General features: G+C 42.4%; 1 protein-coding gene across 1 annotated transcript in view; it reads left to right on the forward strand.

Annotated features, from left to right (window-relative positions):
• Positions 1-19,750, forward strand: part of Chn2 (chimerin 2) — a 295,082-nt gene that overhangs the window by 153,824 nt on the left and 121,508 nt on the right. Inside the window, exon 3 of the mRNA XM_004626509.2 lies at positions 4,838-4,893. Within this exon, the coding sequence (XP_004626566.1) occupies positions 4,838-4,893 (56 nt within the window). The remainder of the gene's footprint in view (positions 1-4,837; positions 4,894-19,750) is intronic.

The raw sequence follows: 19,750 nt of genomic DNA on the forward strand, positions 1-19,750 counted from the left end.
TGTGTGTGTGTGTGTGTGTGTGTGTGTGTGTGTGTGTGTGTGTTATTTTTCTCCTTGCTGGAACAAAATACTCTATACCCAGAGTTAGAGGAGGAAAAGTTTCTTTAGCTTACAGCTTGTAGAGGTTCCAGTCCACAATGTACTGACTCCAAAGCAGAGTGGATGACAGACAGGCATGACAGAGAAGTGGTTCATGACAGGAAGAAGGCAGAAAAACAAGCAAGCAAGCGAGGGACAACTACAGCTCTTTCTATGTCTTATGTATTATTCAAGCCTCTTAGGGAGGGTAGCACCCACACCCTTAATCCCAGTGCTTTTGATCCTAACACTGAGAATGAGTCAATCCCAGTGTCACACACTCTAGATCCAGCTACCTCTGAAAGAGCGCCACCCATAACACATGGGGCTCAGGGGGACATCTAGAAGGCCTAACACTGTGGATGCATGAAGACATACATGTATACAGCTGTCCCTTGGCATCCATAGGGAGTTGACTTCCAGATCTCTACGAATAACAAAATCTGTAAATGTTTAAGTCCCTTATATACATTGACACAGGATTTATATATAACATGTGCCCAGCCTCCAAATATACTTTAAATCATTTATAGATTACTTGGATTACCTAATTCAATGCACCTACCATGGAAGTAATTATTATACTGTTTTTTAAGGAATAGTGACCAGAAAAAATCATACATGTTCAGTACAGATGAATTTTTTCCAAATATATTTCATCAGTGGTTAGTTGAATTTACAACTGCAGACCACATATCTACAGAGAGCCAACTTATACTTCATATCTCTACCTTTTGTCTTAATATCCTGAATGTTACTCCCCATCAGTGATAATGGAGATTTCTTTTCTTTTTTCTTTTTCTTTTTCTTTTTTTGTTGGGGAGGAATGATCTCCAGGGTGTTCAGGATCTTACTACTAGATCAGACTCGTAGTGATCCTCCTGTTTACAGCCTCCCAAGACCAAGAGCTGGGATTATAGGTGCACGCCACCATGCCCAGTCTCAATTGCTGTCTCAGCCCACCCCAGGGGTGGAGCCAGCATGGTGGGATAATGGGGAATTCTTAACTGTCATTGGTAGAGCATCATGTCCATTAGTAGTGTATCATAGTTCATTTATCTATTCTCTTTCAGTGGACCTTTGGTAACCCACACCTTTGAATAAGTGGTGTTTTGACATCTTTGTATTCACTGCCTTATTTCACAAAAATATTCTAATTTCTTGATCTCACTCAAAAAATGGATTGGATGGGCTGGGAAGATAGCTCAGTGATCTAAGTACCTGCCTAGAAAGCACAAGGACCCAGGTTCAATCTCCTTTACCACATGCTGTGCCAGCCCAAGAAACCCAGGAGTGCTGTGCAAGCCACTGAAACTGAGCGTGGTGGTGCACACCTGTCGGCCCAGCACTGGAGAGGCTGAGACAGGAAGATCACTATGAGTCCAAGCTGTGCAGCAAGATCCTATACCAAATATATATATATATATATATATATATATATATATATATGGATCCTTTAAAAACAGAAGCTTAGGGCCAGCCAAATAGCTTAGCAGATTAAAGCTCCTGCAAGCAGGTGCAAGGGCTGGGGGTTTGATCCCCAGGGCTGCTGCACCCCCTCCCCCCAGTGCTGAGACAGCAATTGAGACTGGGCGTGGTGGCTCACGCCTATAATCCCAGCACTTGGGAGGTTGTAAACAGGAGGTTTGCTATGAGTCTGATCTAGTAGTGAGACATGTAGACCCTTTTAAAATACAGAAAAAAAAAAAAAACCCAGAAACTGTGGGTTTATTTGTATTTACTGCCATAGATCCAACAAACGTTGAGAAAGAAAAGACAACATTAATGGAGAGAGAGAGAGAGAGAGAGAGAGAGAGAGAGAGAGAGAGAGAGAGAGAGAGATTTTTCTTTTTGAACTCACATCAGTAACTACAGAATTATACTGGGATAAGTTATATAAAGCAAAGTACGGGGAATTAGAAAAGCACACAATAGGGTCATGTCTTTGAGTCTGGCACAAGAGAGAAGGACTCCTTAAAATTTGATATTTGAATTCAAGTCATAATATTGAGAATCCCATAATTAGAGGTAGAGGGGGCTACAGACAGAAGACAGAAGAAATCGCATGTACAAAGCCTCCGAGACTGAGTGGAGCACTGTGCATTTAGGAAATAAGAGGAAGCTGACTTGGCTGACCAGAGAGCAGGATGCCTGGTGCAGTTGAAAAGGCAGCTGGAAGCAGGACCATTAGGGCACTGTACTGTGCTAAGGGCTCTGATCTCCGCCCAAGAGCGGTAAGAGCACGATCTGAGTGGCATTTAAAGCAATCACTCTGGCCTCCACCAGGCAGAAAAGAGAGGGAAAGAGTCGGAGTCTAGAGCTTGAAAGAGGGTGTTAATGATACTGAAGGAGAGGAGTGACAGACCTGAGAAAAGGCAGATTAACAGGCCTGATGCCCGCTGGCCACACACAAGGTGGTGTGGGCGTATCCTAGTGGCTGGCTGGGGAGATCATGGGTGGTGGCGCCTCAGTGGATATCAGGAGAAAAGGCCAAAGTGGGAGGGAAAGACTCTTAAAGTTTGACTTTCAGTATGTGGTGTTTGAGCTCCTTTTAAGAAACTCAGGAAAAATCTGCAGTGCCAACAGGGGCCTGAGCAGAGCTGGAAGCCTTCTGCATGGAGACAACTTATGACATCTTAGTGGTAGAGGTAGAGCCAAGCCCTGGGGAGGAGGACATAGAATGAGACCCGAGCAGGCTCTGCGATGAGCCTGGGGGACATCCTACGATCCTGGGGCAGGTAGAGGGGGGAGGTCAGCAACAGGCATGGGAAGAGAAAAGCCAGCACAGGAGGAAACCAGTGATCCATGTGCTGAGGAAGCCAAGGCCGTGTGGGCACTAGCTGAGCAGTGTGTGCCACTGTGACCATCGCTGTGCAGGGCGGCCTGCCCCACCTTCCCTCCAGCCAGCCCCTCTTTCCATGCAGTGGCTCACCAGGACCTTTACGTTCTTTCTCCAAGGGCACTGGGAGGTAGAGGCCCTCGTTATGGGCTTGTCATTTTTTCTGTCTTTCTGAGCCAAGAGGCTATAGTGAACTCTGCTTTGCTTTTATTTTATTTATTTTTTAAAATAATTTCATTGAGAAACAAATAGCAATGAAACAGTTTCACAACCAATTACTAGCACATTTTCAATAATTAACACATTGCATATTGTTGTCTTAGTGGTTATTCATTGTACAAGATGCAGACATGATATCCTGTCTCAAACACTATTAGAACAAACCTTCTGCTTTGCTTTTATATGTTGGGACAGTTGTTCTTAAGCGACACATGCATCATCAGTGGGTGGGCGACTTACATTAACGAAATGTGGCTCACTGTGGCTAAAACACGGTTGGATAGTCTCTCCTCCGTGCCAAGGCGCAGTGCTCTTTACTTAATTAGGAAGAAAACTGCTATGTTAAGTTGAAGTCCTGAAGGAGCCATAATTATAATATGGCCATAATTAGAACATATATTTTCTGATCTGTTTTCATATGACTGCTCTTCCATTGAAATTCTTTTTTATTTTTAGGTCAAAGAGTAAGGCATCAATTTGTGCTGAGCTTATTATGTTTGCTACAAAGACTTTATATGATCCAATTTTTAACTTTTAGATTTATCTTATCTAAAATTAATTATTCCCTCTTCAGGATCCACGTGGTTTGTTTTCATTGAAATAGTATCCAAAGGTACTGGCGTAGGGTAGCCTTTCCCTCTATAAGAAATAATCAGGCCTGGGGGTACAGCTCAGTGATAGGACACTTGCTTAAGCATTTGCAGAGTCATGGGTTCCATCTCGTGTGTGTGTGTGTGTGTGTGTGTGTGTGTAGTGTGTATAGTGTGTGTGTGCAAGAGCATGCATGTGTGTTTGAGAAAGACAGCATTGTATTAACTGAGCAGCAGATAAATCACTTATTGTCTGAATAATCAAAAGCAGTAATCTGATAAATTAATCACATACAAAAATAATTATTTGCTTCCTTCCAGGTCCAAGCTTGAAAGTTAGTCATTAAAATAAGTTAGAAGACAGTTCTTATTATTTAAGATTTGAAAGGGCCCAAACAAAAGGACAGTAAATGGGACAAAGTCAAATAGGCAAGTGTCCAGTGATAAGTAGGGCAAAAAGGAGAGGCGGAGAAAAACGAGGCGGGGGGCAGGGTCTCCCTGTTTCATTCGCTCACAGAATCAACTGTCTGGGTACGTAACTGTAGCATTCCAGAGAACGACACTCCTAATGCCAGGTCTTTCCTGCTATGTCAAGACATAGGCATTTAAATCCACAAATCCCATTATACGATTTTACTACTCAGGTACTCACAAGTAGAATTTCCACTCCAAAGCAGTTAAAAGAATTTTAGTTGTATCTCATCTTCCAAGAAAGCCATAAAATGAACAATGCCAGTGACAATTACAAAACTCAATTGGCCTTAGAAGCACGAAAAAAAATCAATTTTGCCAGTTTATGTTCATGGTGAGTAATTTCCATATAAATGATCTGGCTTAACTCGGGCTAACAAATGTGCCTGTATCTCCTTTGTTTTTCATATCTGCAGTTCCAAGTTCCATAGATGAACATAGGTGGGAATATTTGAAAGCATGTTGGCATATGTTGCAGTTTTCTAATTATAATTTATTTTCTTTCTTTCTTTCTTTCTTTCTTTCTTTCTTTCTTTCTTTCTTTCTTTCTTTCTTTCTTCCTTCCTTCCTTCCTTCCTTTCTTTCTTTCTTTCTTTCTTTCCTTCCTTCCTTCCTTCTTTCTTTCTTCTTTTTTTGGCAGTGTATCAGTTACAGCAAGAGGCACCTCGTCCCAAGAGGATCATTTGTCCTCGGGAGGTCAGTGCTCAGCTATTTTCAGTACACCTTGTTAAATGTGATGAATTTGTCAGCACTGTATGTTTATGTCTGGGGAATTTAGGGTTTCCTGGGAATTGATTTCTATTAACATGTGTTAAGAGTGTCACCGAATTTAACATCTTAATGATCTATATTTTAAAATTGATTTTAATGTTATCTTAAAAGTATTTACAAGGTAATTTAGAATCAGAAGCCTCACATTTTTTACCACTGTAGAAGAAATCAAACATCCTTGAAAACTCCCTACAATGTGTATTCTGGCTGGGTTTTGCACTACCATTGTTTCTATTCTTTCATTGTTTTTAAGTTGTGCAACATTTTCAGCAGAGAGAATAAGAATAATTCAGGTTTAATACCCATGTTTAGAAAATCTTTTCTTTATTTAATTTTTATTTTTAAAGAGAGTACAAAACAGTATTAAAACAAAATTACAAGTGATACAGAATTTTACTTTACAAAGTAATATGAATTACACATATTTGTTGTAATGCATAGCGTTTTCTTCCTAATAATTATTCAGATTACAGGATACATACATGCAAAATTGGAAGAAGAAAGAAAGAAAGAAAAAATATATAAGAAATTGAGAAGAGAAAAAGGACAATTGAAAAAAAAGGAGACAAAAAAACCCTGAACATTAATTGTTCCTTTCTATAGACCAGCAGAAATCATGCTTTGACATATTTACATAACATTTCAAAACAACATGCCCCTACATGAAAAGTGACTGTGTTTTTAAGTTTAGAGAGATCTTACAAACATATCAGCTCATAAACAATCCTGACCAGCCCTACCCACAGACACCTCCCTGCCCTCTCTTCTCCAGCTTCTTTTCTAACCACCTGGAATACCAGCAAGATTTGAAACACAGGACTAAGACTTGAGTTTTCTGTTTTTATCCTGACCAGACCCTTTAATAGCCAAACCAATATCCTTCAAACCAAAGGCCCACGAGCCCATACTGATTTTGTTGTTACTTTGATTAAGTATAGGGTAGCAGAGAGCTTTTAAAATGGTGCATGTGCACTCTCCAGGGGAAGGGCTCGATCCCAACACTCCTGAGTTACAGCCGTGAACTTCAGTGCTTTCTGGGTCTGGTTTTGAACCTGTTTCAAAGCCTTGGTAACTATCCAGAGCTAACTTACCACAGTTCAACAAATTATTTTTACATCGGTTTTTCTTCTGCAAAACGTGCTTAAGTTTCATCAAGCAATCTTTTGTTTTATACAGAGTAGACTAGAATTTTTTATCCTATGAATATTTCTAATGATTATGAAACAAATCCAGGATGAGTTTCAATTTATTTAGTGATCTCAGCTTGTATCACTAACTCTGCAGTCTCTTGTTCTTTGGATGATCAATTATATCAAAAGGATAAATATACAAATATAAATGAAATGTACTGCATAGGGGTTTTCAGTAAGAATTATGAGTTGAGTTAATCAAAATTCCTCTACTCATTCATTATTTCATTTAGTATTTCAAATAAAGTAGAACCGTGTGCAGCAGTGTAGAGGGCTTGGATATCTCAAGGAAAAGACATTTGTAAAATTAGAATATAACCAAGACCTCTATCTAGGGCTATTAACAAGAATTTACTATACAAGACTGCACACCAATGTTTGAAACCCTAGGAATTGGTAAATATTCATTTTTCATTCATGCATTCAGCAAATACAAGTGCAGAGCCTGTGCTATTTCAGCTTTTGAGTAGGAGGCATTGGAAGCACAACAAAGAATTTGACTATTGGCATTTTGAGTGCCCCTAATGAAAGAGAACAAAATTATGATGTAACTGAATATATATTTAAGAGTTTACCTCCATGAGAGTATGGGAGGAGGGGAGGAGGAGAGAGTGGGAGGGAGGAGGAAAAGAGGAAGAGGAGGAAGAGGAGAGAGGAGGGAGGGAGGAAGGGAGAGAGGGAAGGAAACAGGGAGGGAGGGAAACAGAGAGGGAGGGGGAGAGGGAGGTTCTTTATTCTTCAGAATCCTCACAACTATGTCAATCAATCACCCTCTTAAGTGGATGAACAGTGAGCAGAGGAGATGGGTGGATTCAGGTGGTCTTCAAAGAAATTCTTCCTAGTGTTCAAACAAAGACTTTCAGACTTTTGGTAAATGAACGATGCATACCTATTTAATGCCAACCAGCCATCATCATCTGCTGCAATTGAAAGGTTATGGTGCATATGTAGCATTTCTTCCCCTTTTGTCTGTCTTCTAAACCAAGCTTTTAACCTTGCCACATGTACGATGTGATCCATTGATATGCAAGGTCTGGTTGATGCTTGATCCATAGGTAGCTGGCCTCTAGAAATCTCACGTCCCATTTCTGCCACTGAGCCTGATGTGAATCTTCAGCAGCTCTGTGTCTTCAGCAGCCAGCACAAGGCCCAGCCAGCCAGGCAGGTGTCAGCTGATAAAGGGATGAGTTTGCTAGAGGAACAGGTGCAGCTCAGAGGAGTGCCATCCACCAGCCAGGTCTTGATTCTCATTGTCTTCTGGTGAGATGGTAACTGTGACTAATTCCTGCTCAGCCCGCTGGACCTTCCTGCACTTGGCCCCCTGTGAGTCAACGCACCGCCTAGGTCTTAGATACAGAGGATACTGTTGCTCCTGCTATGGGCAGTGTTTTGTCAAATGTCTCTTTTCCTTGTCACACACCCCGCCAACTGGGGATCAGTGCCTAATGAAGATAGGAGTGTGAAGATGGGGTTTGTGCCCAGCGAGGTCAAAACTTGATTAACACGTTTATACAAAGTCACAGTGGCTTTTCTTATTGGAACAATTGATTGTGACTTTTGGTTCTATATTTCTCATTCATCTCTCTTCTTACCTAGTGAGGAAGACTGCACCTCTTCCTTTTGCACACAGTTCTGCTGTCTTTCTCCATAGTCCCCAGCCCATACTCTCCACTCCCTCTTCCTTGATCCTGCCCGAAGGCTCTAGCACCTCCATCCTCTGTTCCTCTCTGGTTACTACAGAAACTGCCTTCCTGGGCTACAGGCTTCTCCAAGACCCTCAAGTTCATAGAATCAGTACCCCCAGTAGAGTGCCAAGTGAAGCCTGCCCTGCAGAGATAGGAAATGCTGTCACCCCAGGGTGAAGCTTCAGGCCAACTTGACTGAGTAACTGATTGCAAGAACACCCACCGGCATCATGACAGACTCGCCTGGGAGCTGGGTGACACAAGGACACAGACAGACTGAGCAGGCAAAATCCAACAAGCAGGCGAGGCCTAGGGTGCAGGGAGTTCAGCCGCACAGTTGAGTTGGATTTGTTTTGACTTCCTGTTCTGCCAGTGCTTGTCTGACCTAGAGCCAGCCGCTTACACCCCCATGCAGATGAAAGCCAAACCCAAGAGTAAACACTTTCCTTATAGGGTGGCTGCATGCCAGGTGTCTACTATGGTGCTGGCACGTAAAAGCTATTTAACATACATGATTCCAAAACCTGGGAAGGACAGGCTCGCAGCCAGTCCCTGGGGACAGTCAGTGTGAGGCCTCAATGTGAGGTCAGAGTGACAGTGATGAAGAACAAAGCAGGTTGTCCAGGTCAGAGATTAAGCCACCAGGAGCAAATTCTGAGGGTGAGGAACAGAAGGTATGAGCAGCTGAACTATGGTCCTGGTGCCGTGTAGGCCAGGCAGGTCAGCTACTGTAGTAAGAGCTCATTGTTTCTTGAGATTCATCATTGTAAATTATTATTTATTGAGCTGCAGTGGCACCTGGCACTCTGCAGCCATATCCTGAGTGCTTCTTGCCAAGAGATTCAAAACATCTTCCAGGATGCAAAAATCTCACTTGCCCTTTCTGTCAATTATCAATCAGTCACTTCGTAAGCATTTATTAATTACCAAATGTGTGCCTGAATGTTCTGCCAGGAATCTGGCATAAGATCAAATCCCAAATTTGTTTTTCTGGCTAGGACCTCTCTCCTGGGGTCTAAACACCTCTCTCCATCTGGCTGGTGGCCTCCGCGGTAGATGGCTCACAGGCCTTCCCAGTGATATCTGGTGCAGACCTGGGCTCAGACACCAGCTCTCGCCCTATTGTCTTCTATCATGATGAATTTCGGCTCCACCTCCGGCTTGTCAGACATGTGATCCCTCTCCTCCACCTCCGTGACAGGTATATGGCTTCTGCCATATTTCCAGCCTGGACTTGTGCAGGTCAGCAGCCCCAACCTGATCTTGCTTCCACTCTTGACACCCTCCATGCAGCCCACAGTAACACACACACACACACACACACACACACACACACACACACAAAATCATACTCTACTCATTCCCCAGGAGTCTAAATCATTACTGTTAAATATAATTCACACCCTTTCTGTAAATTCCCATTACTCTTAGAATGAAAATCAAACCTCTGAGTCTGGGAATATAGCTTACGGGAACAGCACCTGCCTGGCAAGTGCAGGGTCCTGAGTTTGATTCCTAATACCTAAAAAGAAACCAGACTTCTTGCTATGCCTACGAGCCACATATGGTTTCTCCAGTAGTCACCATCCTGTCTATATTATCTTTCTTAATCTCCTTTCAGCTTTGCTGCCTTTCAGCTTTGTTTCCCTCTCTTCCCAGTCATCAGACAAACCAGTGTTGCTGCCACAGGGCCTTTGCACTATCCTGTGCCCAGAATTCTTGTCCCTGGGTCGTGTCTGTCCAGGTTGAAGATCAAATGTCACTCAGTAACAGTGGTCCTCCTTGAGCTCCTTGAAAATTAGCACCTCTAACACTCACATGAGTCATGCCACCCTGTTTATTTTGTCTGGAGAACAATAATCCCCTCCTGGCCACAAGAAATAGGTTTCAAGATACTCCACGCCTGACTAAAACAGCAGAATGATAGGTAGGCCAGGCAGGTCACCTATTGTAGTGACAGCTCATTGTTTCTTGAGATACATCTTTATAAATTAATATTTATCGAGCCACAGTGGCACCTGGCACTGTCAGATCCACCTCTAGTCTGTCTTACATGTGCCCCCCTTTCCTCCACCTCCATGACAGTTCCATGGTTTCTGCCCATTTTCAGCCTTTATGTACTGTATTAGGTTTTACATATACATACATGCATGCATGTAGACATACCTATAGTGAAGTTTAATTTTTAAATTAGGCACAACAAGGTTAACATCAATAAGTAATAATAAAATATAATAAACTACAATACAAGTTATTTAGAGTTCATGTATTATTTCCAGAATTTTCCACTAATATTTTCAGACAATGAAACCAGGCCAGGAGGGGCTGCTGTATATAATGCACAGTCTAATGTACACTCTTATTTTGGTGTTGCTGGTATCTCTGTCCAGAAGAAGTCATGCTCCAGGGGCTCATCAGTTTTAATCATAGGTATAGCCCTGGCATTGAGCATCCCCTGGCAACAGTGGATAATCCGTAACTATAGAGCAAAATGATGGAAAAATGGGCCGGGATCGCTAACGTAAGGAATTTAGAATCCTCAAGCTATTACTAATAGCATATCAGATTTACTCAATGCTGTTATTAGGGTAGCCATTTGGACTTTTGGCAGTCATTAAGGTACTTGCTTAAGCGCAGACTAATATTTTTTTTTTCCTGGAATAATTTAAGCCTCTTTCTGGTCTCCTCAAAAGGCCAAAATGTGAAGATTTCCCTGCATGACTAATTGGAAGTTAAATTCCACTAGATTTGCCTCAACGATACACCAAAGAAGCAGACATTCTTTGTGACTGCAAATGATCTAGTGTCATTTGTCTTTTTCTGAAATTGCTGCGGTGAATATGGGATTGTCAAAAGCAATTCCAAAAAGGGAAATAAAATTACATGCTATTATTTCCCATTGTTCCCCACTTTATGCAACTTCATTTCTCTTCTCTCTTGCTATAAAATAATCTATTTGAGAAATCTGTTTCTTTTTACTGCATAAGTGAATTGTGGGACTGAAATTTCCAGCATTTGTGATCAGAAATCAGCTTTCCTCTTAATTGTCAGAGGTAGGACAAAACCCAGGTGACAAAGTCCAATCTAAAATTGCGGCCGTTCCTCACTAGATTATTTCACCTACTTCAAATATCCCTTCTGGTTTGTTTTTTTTTTGTTGTTGTTGTTTTTTTTCATTTTTATAGTTTTTAGTGTACTTAAGTATCTACCCATTGTATCCTATTTAGGCCGGGCAGATAGCTCAGCAGCATAAGTGCCTGCCTGGCAAGTGCGAGGTCCCGAGTTCCATCCCTAGTACCAAAACAAATGAATCAGTAAAGGAATATTGTATCCTTTTCACCTCTATTTGTAAAGCTCTTCTTTGGAGCCTACAAAACCCTTCCCTGTTCTCATAGTGCCTTTTACATTTTTATTAATCACACTTAGACTTCCCAGTTTTGTGGCTTTCGGCATTTATTTTGGCTTGGACATGTCTGGAAGATGCTAACAAGCCATAAGGATTCGCCCGGCATTCCTCACTAGCTCAGTACATCCTACATCACAGATTTTAAGTAAACTCAAAGGAGTTCTTTACAATCTCACAGCACCCCCACCACTACTTTTCCTCTTTTATTCATTGAAAATAAATGTTTTAAAGCAAATGCATTTGTTGGAACATGAAAACTCTACTGATCCAGGGTATCCAGGGAAGATATGTCTCTAAGTCATGAGATTGATCCTCCAGGCCACAAACAAAAATCAATCTCATTACCCTTTCATTGACTTTATATGTAGTAATCAGAAGGCTATTTCTCCATGGTAAGAAATATTTCTATTCTTTTCATCCTAGGCTTCCTCACTCGTCTCCTTTTATCCTCTTAATATTGACACAACCAAAAGGGCTTTTCTACCATTTTTCTGTCCCGGCTTTCATCTCCCACGCTAATGCAGGCAGCCCTTTTGCTTGCTGTGAGTTTGTCCCAAGCTACACTGGCCTTGCATTTATACTCCTTACAGCATAGCGTTCACTTCTAGCAAACCTAACGTTAAACAAAAGATTTTGGCATACTAGGAGTTTTCCCCTAACCATAAGACCCAATATTTAATTTCTTTTTAACAAGTACTTTGATTCCCCCACTACACCTCCTGCCAAAAAAGAAAAGAAGAATTCCCTCTTTGGGGAATGCTTTGAAGGTCTTCTGAGGTGAGGTACACCTTGCAGCATGCTTCTGGAGCGCGTACAGACATTTCAAAGGTGAATCCCAAGCAGGGGCCCGGGCGCTGGCGGCCCAGCTCTGGCACAGTTCAGGGTCTGCGCGGCAGAGGAGGACAGGAGGAGGAGCTAGAGAGGCACCGCATGCGCCGAGCCTGCACTGGCCTCTGATGGCACTGGGGAAAATAGAGGAGATTAGAGAGAGACTGAGAGATGCTAACGAGCTGTAATGAATGGCCAAATCCTTCTCAACTAGCTCAGTACATTTTAAGTCATAGATTTTAAGTAAATTCAGAGGAGTTCTCTGCTATTCCATATAGTTCTCCCCCCTTCTTTTAGTCATTGAAAATAAATGCTTTATTTATTTATGCACAAGGTGTATCTCGTGGAATGTGATTGGTATGAGACTCTTTAATCTCACCAGGTGATTTTTGTTTCTTAACATCTACCTTCAATTCTATTATTCATATATTAGAGAAGGAATATTGTGCTGTGTTGTTCATGGTCTTTGAAAAATCAGGAGCAACTGATACCATCATGCTTTACAGCATAGGGCTTGTCGCCTTCCCTAGCTGATGGCAGGGTCACCCTAGATATGGGTGGGGGTGGAGTGGAGCCATCCAAGAAGAGACACAGTAATTCTGAGGATGTCCTGACACTTGGAAGGACAATGTTACACTGTTCCTATGGTTTAAATTTCCCTTCCAAAACTCATGCTGAAATTTAATTGCCCAGCATACCAGTGTTGACAGGCAAGACTTTTAAGTGGTAAATTGCTAAATAGAAAGGGTGAATCAGGCCCCACTTCTTCCTTCTGTCTTGTGCTGGTTCACTTGCCCTTCTGCCCTATTATGACACAGCGCTAAAGCCCTCGGCACCTCCCCACTCTTGGACTTGTAGTGTCCAGAACCGTGAGCTGGATAAGTCTCTATTGTTTATAAGTTACATGTTCTGTGGTATTCTGTTAAAGGAGCAGGAAAAGAAATGAAGACAACAAAGAAAAAGAATGGTGCCTCTGTGCTCAGAGGTCGGGTCCAGCAAGATGTGCAAGATGGCCAGGGCCACCTGTTAGGAGAAGGAACAGGTGCATTGCCCTGGGCACACTGGTGGGGTTTTACAAACCTGCTTCAAGATTTTGCTTACCTGGCTAAACTGTAACTATGAAACAGTGCTGAGACGGACTGGCTACACTTTGCCCCGGAGGAGCCATGTGATCCAGGGGAACATGGCCTGGCTAACCAAATATTGAGATGGCTGAGAACCAGTTTCTAACCTTGACTATATTTTTCATCAGACAAATGTGCAATCTGGTGCTATCTCAGATAGGCCCATACGGAACATGACTACTCTAAATGCTGTTGCCCGTTAGCCTATTATCAGTCTTTTGCTAGTAATGAGCACTCACCTGTGTGGTGTGCTTCCTGGGCCTGAGCAGCGCTAACGTGTGTGTTCCCTGAAGCAGTCCCCTCAGATTGTTCTCTCTTGTGTGTCACGTGGAAGCAAATGAGGTGAGCAAGAAGGGAGGGGCAAAGGCCAGATTCCAACAACTGTGTTGCATTTCCAGGGCTTCTAACCACTGGTTCTTCAAGTGGGGTCCCATGGCCAGAACATCAAGGGCATCTCCTGGGAGTTTGTTGGAAATGCACATTTTCTGGTCCGCTTCCGAGCTCCTGAATCAGAAACTTAGCAGTTGCCATCCTACACACTTATGCTTAAAAAAATATCTGCAGGAGCACTGCAAGTATAAGGAGCTCCATTCTAAAGAGTGGTCTTGCTTCTCGGCTTCTACATTTCAGATATCCTCCCTCTGCTAAGATAGAGGAATCAAGGTTTTTGTTGTTATTAACGATACTGGTTGCCCAAAATGTGCTAGACTTCTTCTGCCAAGTCCTCTCATAGCCTCCTTTATTTCTTCTATATGTACTCTCTGATGTGTAATTTTACAAGCTTTAGAAATAGTTCAGTTTTTTTCTTTTTTGTGTCTGACTTTTGCATACTCTGTTATGCAGAGATCAAGTTTGAATGGGTGTCAGGCTCTGGTCATTCCTTAATTAAGCTTGCTCTCCCACCTTCAGCCCCACCTGTTTTCTGAATTAATATCTCTAATGTTATGTTTTATTGCCACTTAGAAAATCTATTGCAATTCAGTTCTACTAAGAGGATGTACAGCTGTGTCCATTCCTATTCAGTGTACACTGTTAAGAACTCCAGCACTTTTTGGACATCTTAGATATTTTTCTCATCTGTGACTGCACGAATCATCACCCTTGCTAGATTTCCTCATATGTTAATGGACCTTTGCATTAATAAAAACAATTAATTCATCATCAGTATGTCAGGAATACTTTTAAATCACATTTCTATTTTCCAGTGCTTTAGCCCTTCACCCAGCTGATCATCTGTGTGTTTCATGAGCATTTCTCAGTTCAAGATTTTAAGCGAGTTTAGATGCAGATGGAAGCCAGCCTCTCCCAGCCCCACCCCCTCCTCTCTGATGTGTCCACACTGACACTGGCTGAGCCGCTGGTAACCAGTCACTTTGGGCCTCGTCCTTTGACAAGACAATCTGACTTGACATCAGCTTTCAGTGCACAGGCTCTCCCTGTCTTGGTGGACAGACTAGCGTGCCATGCTCTAGTGATGGCATCTCTATCCTCCTCCTTATTTACATGTCAGTGCCATCCCCATATCTAGCATGGGCCTTGGCCCCACCCAACACGTCATATTGGTAGCCATTCAACACCTTGTGTGCTTCTAGGTAATTGCTCATCAATTGTGGGATGGATTGTTCCTGCATCCCCCTGGGTTTTTCTACCAAATGTGTAATCGTACTGCTTGGGTGTCTCTTATCTCTGTTGAGGTCCACAGGCTTCCAGGGCTTCTCAAAGACTATTCTTATTTCTTCTCACCTAAGTCTTTCGAATTCAGGATGCAGATTAAATTTCATTATAGTCTCAACTGTTAAAAAATATAACTCAGCCATTTTTTGTCTTGCTTCATTGAGATTCTTAAAGTTGGTATCAGGATACTATAACTTAAATGCTTATGACTCTCTCTATCTAGTGCAATGGATGGAGAGGCATATACACAGATGGATGGTTGGCCTCACCATTAAATAAAAAGGCCTAGGGGACATTGGCAAGCTCTATGTTTTGAGCTAACTGTAAGATGTCCTGAAACTGATTTTTGCAAACCCAGCTCCCCCATTTGCTAGTCCAGCAGAGCCATTGACAAACTACTGCCTACCAACTGTTCTGTAATAAAGTTTTATTAGAACACTACAGTGCTCATTTCTTTCTGTAGTATCTGGCTGCTTTCCTGTTACCATGGTGGTACTGAGTCCTTGAGACAGAGACTGAGACTGTGTGCTCCTCAAAGTCTAAACTGCTTACCACTGAGCTCTTGCCAGAAAAAGGTTTCTGACCATTAATCATGCACCAGTAGTAACTTTGAAAAGCGAGTTCATGTGGGTAAAGCACTTAAAAGTGGGCCTTGCATTTATATATTGGAAGCATTAGTCTTTAATTTGTAACGTATCCCAAACACTATGTAATGCCAGTAAACAAAAGGTGATTCCAGATCTGTCATTTAGGAACAATTTTATTTCAAGCCATGATAAGAAACCGTTTAGCCTTCATGTATAGCAAATGCAGATTGGTAGAAGAGACCAAGACAATCACAAGAAGCAGATGTTCCTTCATCTCACGGTCACTTTATCCCTTGACAAACAATGGTAGCCTACGAGAAAAAGTGTCCCGTAAGTGGGGAGTTAGAGGGGTGTGTGGACTTGCAACAATACCTGAGCATGTAAATTGTGTTCCTTTCTCTCTGTTTTAAAAACAAAGCTGATGTGGTCCTCCTATTAAAAGTCTACATGACACAAATTTCTGGCTAGTGATTCTCATGCTGAAGTATTTGGAGGGAAGAATGCTATACCTGCAACTTCAAAATGCATTTTTAAAAAGGTTGCAAATTGATAAGTAATAAAGGGATAAACATAAATATAAAGTAAAATAGACTCCAAATGGCACATATGTTTCTCATAAAGATCTTTCCACTTCTCACATATGAAGACATTCATACTAAAACATCTGAAACTAAAAATCAAACCTGTTCATGCCAGCAGAGCAAGGGCTGGGTGTGCTGAGGCCCAGGAGCAGTCATTCTCCTGGGTGCCCAGCCTGCTAGGCACAAGAGCCCCTGGGTGTGAGAGCTACCGGAGCCCACACGCCACACTGCAGAACTGCAAGTGTGGACTAGAGAATGTGGTAGGAAACGCGTGTTTAGAGGCAAAGACAGACACGAATGAGGCCCCTTAACCCTTTTATTTATTTCCATCCTGGAAATTATCCTGGGGAGAGTGCGTGTTCCAGAAATGCTCAATTAAGTTCTTTAAAAAACAAATAGTAGAGGACCAGCTCCTGGATTTCATGACATCATTAGGATCTAGAGCAATGAGTGCTGGAGCTGGGTTCAAGGACTGGATTCAGCCCTGACATGTTCCTGGCTCTGGTGAGCTAACAGGGCAAATCATTACTCACTCTGAGCTGTAGCTTCTCATCTAGAGGAAGGAAGGAAAGATGTACAACCGCCCCACTTCCTGTGACAAGAATGTGTAGAAAGCATTTCAAAGGCTATAAAGAGCTCACTGAACTATGAATTCTCAATATGGCCAGTATCATCCCCACGGGAAATAGATACGGGAGAGAGGCAGTCCGAAAAACTCTTTATGTCTAACGCCCAAATGTATGTTCAGAACATGAGCAGACATACAGCCTAGCATAAGGTGTAGTATTAAATTTTCACTGTAGGGGGGTGATGGCAGTAGAAGAGAATCTAAAAAGCCTCTGCAGGAAATTCTAATGCAAAAAAGAAAAAGGCTAACACTTCACTTGCATTTCAGCTATCTCCCACATTTGCTCTTCCTTTTTCTTTAAGTTTCTCAGTTTTATCCATCAGTTTGGACATATAATACTCTTACATTTCTAAGAGGAGAAAGAAAAAAAAACTTCTGGGAGAAGACTAAGAATAATAGATATGCTTTGATTTGTCCAAAGTACGTATAGTACTACTTAACCCAAATACCATTAAGCTTTGAAGGAAGGAATTTACTAACAGGAGAAAGGAATTAAATGTATGTGCTCACTCAATCCTGTCTCCCTAGAAATTTAGCAGCAGTGTTAGTCTTCCCTTGATTTGATTTGATTCTATTGGGTACTTCAAGCTCTTTGAGCCTAAGAGGTATGGGGAGAATTTAAAGAGAGTTCAGAGAATAATGAAGATGAATTAAGGATTGGAAAGTGGGGCCTATTAGAAAAGGTTAAAAGAACAAGGATTACTTAGTTTGAGGAAGAACAGGCAATCAGGTGGCACTGAGATGGCTTTTAATAATAGTATCTCCATTCTTTAGAGAATAGTCACACATTCTCATTTTCACTGAAAATCCAAAAAAGGAAAGAAACATAAATTGAAGCAAAAGAGATATGAGGTTAGATATTACAATAAAATGTTTATATGTGACCCAATCCTGGCTTTTGATTGCTCTTTACAAGATACCATGTTTCTAGGAAGTGCAGAAAGATGGACAGCCCAGCCCATGGGTTTGATTGTCCTGCCTGCTGGGACGCCAGCCAATCTGACCAATATGGCTTCTTTGGGAATTGGCTGGGTGGGAGGACATGGCCACTTCACTTGGATGTCAGAGGCTGAGGACAGAGTTCCAGCCAAGAGTGTCAGGTCTGAGCCAAGCAGGTGGCCTAATTGCTTTGTCCAAACAGGAGGGGCTGATGACAAGTTTGAGGAGCAACACATGGATCCAAGAAGTTGTCGTGCCAGGGAAGATGTAGCAAGGCCTGGAGGGCTAAAATGGGACCTTGTGAGTGGAACTTGCGAGGTCAAGGCCTAAGGGGCTTTCCATGGCTGAGCCTCTGGTGTTCCTGGAAGCCTACCATGAGAGGAGTCAAAATCCATACAGAGCCCTTGGGAAGGTGTCCCAAGGTCCTAGGAAGGTGTTCGTTCTTTTGAAGTTTTGGAACTGCTTTCTAAAATTGGGTTTCCCCACTCTGGGTATGATTCTGTTCGCTTGTGGACCTCAGCAAGCCTTGCATACACCTGGCTGCAGCTCGGGAGATTGAGATCTAATGGGCATGTTGCTCATAATTACATGTGAGCAACAGAAACAGTTCTGGGTAAATTTAGCACCCAAAGAATAGTGGGGAAAAATGAAGTGTGCTTGCAAGGATGTGAAGAAACTCCCTGAATGGAAGCCAAGGCTGATCAAAGAGGCTTTTGATAATGCTATGAAGTAGGATGTCTCCAGGTGCCCCAAGGATCAGACTGAGACACCTCAGGCAGTGGAGAGTGCTAGTCAGGGCCAGCATTCTAGGGTGATCGGGATTACTTTTGCACTCTGCTTCTACCTGCATTAATACAGTCTTCAGAAATGAGTTTAATAGATCTTACTCTGTTAGTCATCGCTGGAACACAATACCTGACCCCCACAATTTAAGGAAGATAGATGTTTGCTTTGAGTGGCAGTGCACAGAGGTTTCAGTCTGGAGTCAGCAGGCTCAATGGCAGGGCAGCATGGCAGAGGTCAAGTGGCTCCTGGCACAGTGCCAGGGAGCAGAAAGTAAAGAAGAGCCAGAAGGAGGTCACCCCTGCCTGGCCACCCTCCACCTCTTCTGGCGGGATTCCACCTCCTAACGGCAAGTCAGCTATGAGCTCATCAGTGGGCTAGTTCACTGATAATGATCATGCTGTATGATCCAGTTACCTCCCAAAAGCCCTACTTATGAGTGTATAAGGGGACATCTAGTTATGAACCACAGCATTTACCTATTGGGTATTCATGAGGATTGAATGCATTAAAGAAATACTCAAAATTATGCCTAAATAGTAAATGTGGTGGAGCTGTGACAGTTGCTTTCATGAAGCTGTTTTCGGTGAAGGACATGTACCTGGGTCCTAAGCAACAGAGCTAAAATAAGCAGAAGTCCTTTCCTCAAAAAAGCCCACATCTGGAGCTCAGAAATCCTAACCATTCCAATCCTCATAAGAGTGACATAGCCCTAACCTAGGCCTTCACAAAATTCAGAGGGAGAACAAGAATTAACACTTGAGCTGGCTTGAGGTAGCCAGTGGCGGTCTCCCCTAGAAGATGACATTTGAGTGCTCATCCTTAAAACTCAGTGAGATTTTGCCTGATTAAGGTATAGCAGGACTGAAGAACAAGTATTATGCTTCTAGGTAGAGGAAATTGTCTGCCAAAGAATGGCCTACAATTATGAACCACAGGTGTGTTTCAGAAACTATTGGGAGTTCTGTCGTCAAGAGCTTGAAGAAGGGGTCAGGGAGATGGTTCAGTAGAATAAGCCCTTGCCTGGCAAGTACAAGGGTCCGAGTTCAATCCCCAGTTCTGCAAAAAAAAGAAGAGTTTGAAGAAGTGGGGAATGAGGGTGAGGTGGAGCTACAGTGTATGTGCACTGGTAAGAGGTCTGGGTTGTCACCCACATATTCTGCTCAAGTGCTACAGAGCACTCACTTAATGCCAGATGCCAGTGCAGATCTAGACTCTAGAGATGAAACACTGAGTCACACACAGAATCTGTGCCCTTGTGCTGTTTCTATTTGAATAGAAAATATTGGAAAAAACAAACACACAAAACTGAAAATACTCAACCCATATTAGTGTTCTCCAGAAAAAGAGAATATAT

This window comes from Octodon degus, unplaced genomic scaffold, assembly GCF_000260255.1.
Source record: "Octodon degus isolate 3935 unplaced genomic scaffold, OctDeg1.0 scaffold00015, whole genome shotgun sequence".
NCBI classification, from domain to species: Eukaryota; Metazoa; Chordata; class Mammalia; order Rodentia; family Octodontidae; genus Octodon; species Octodon degus.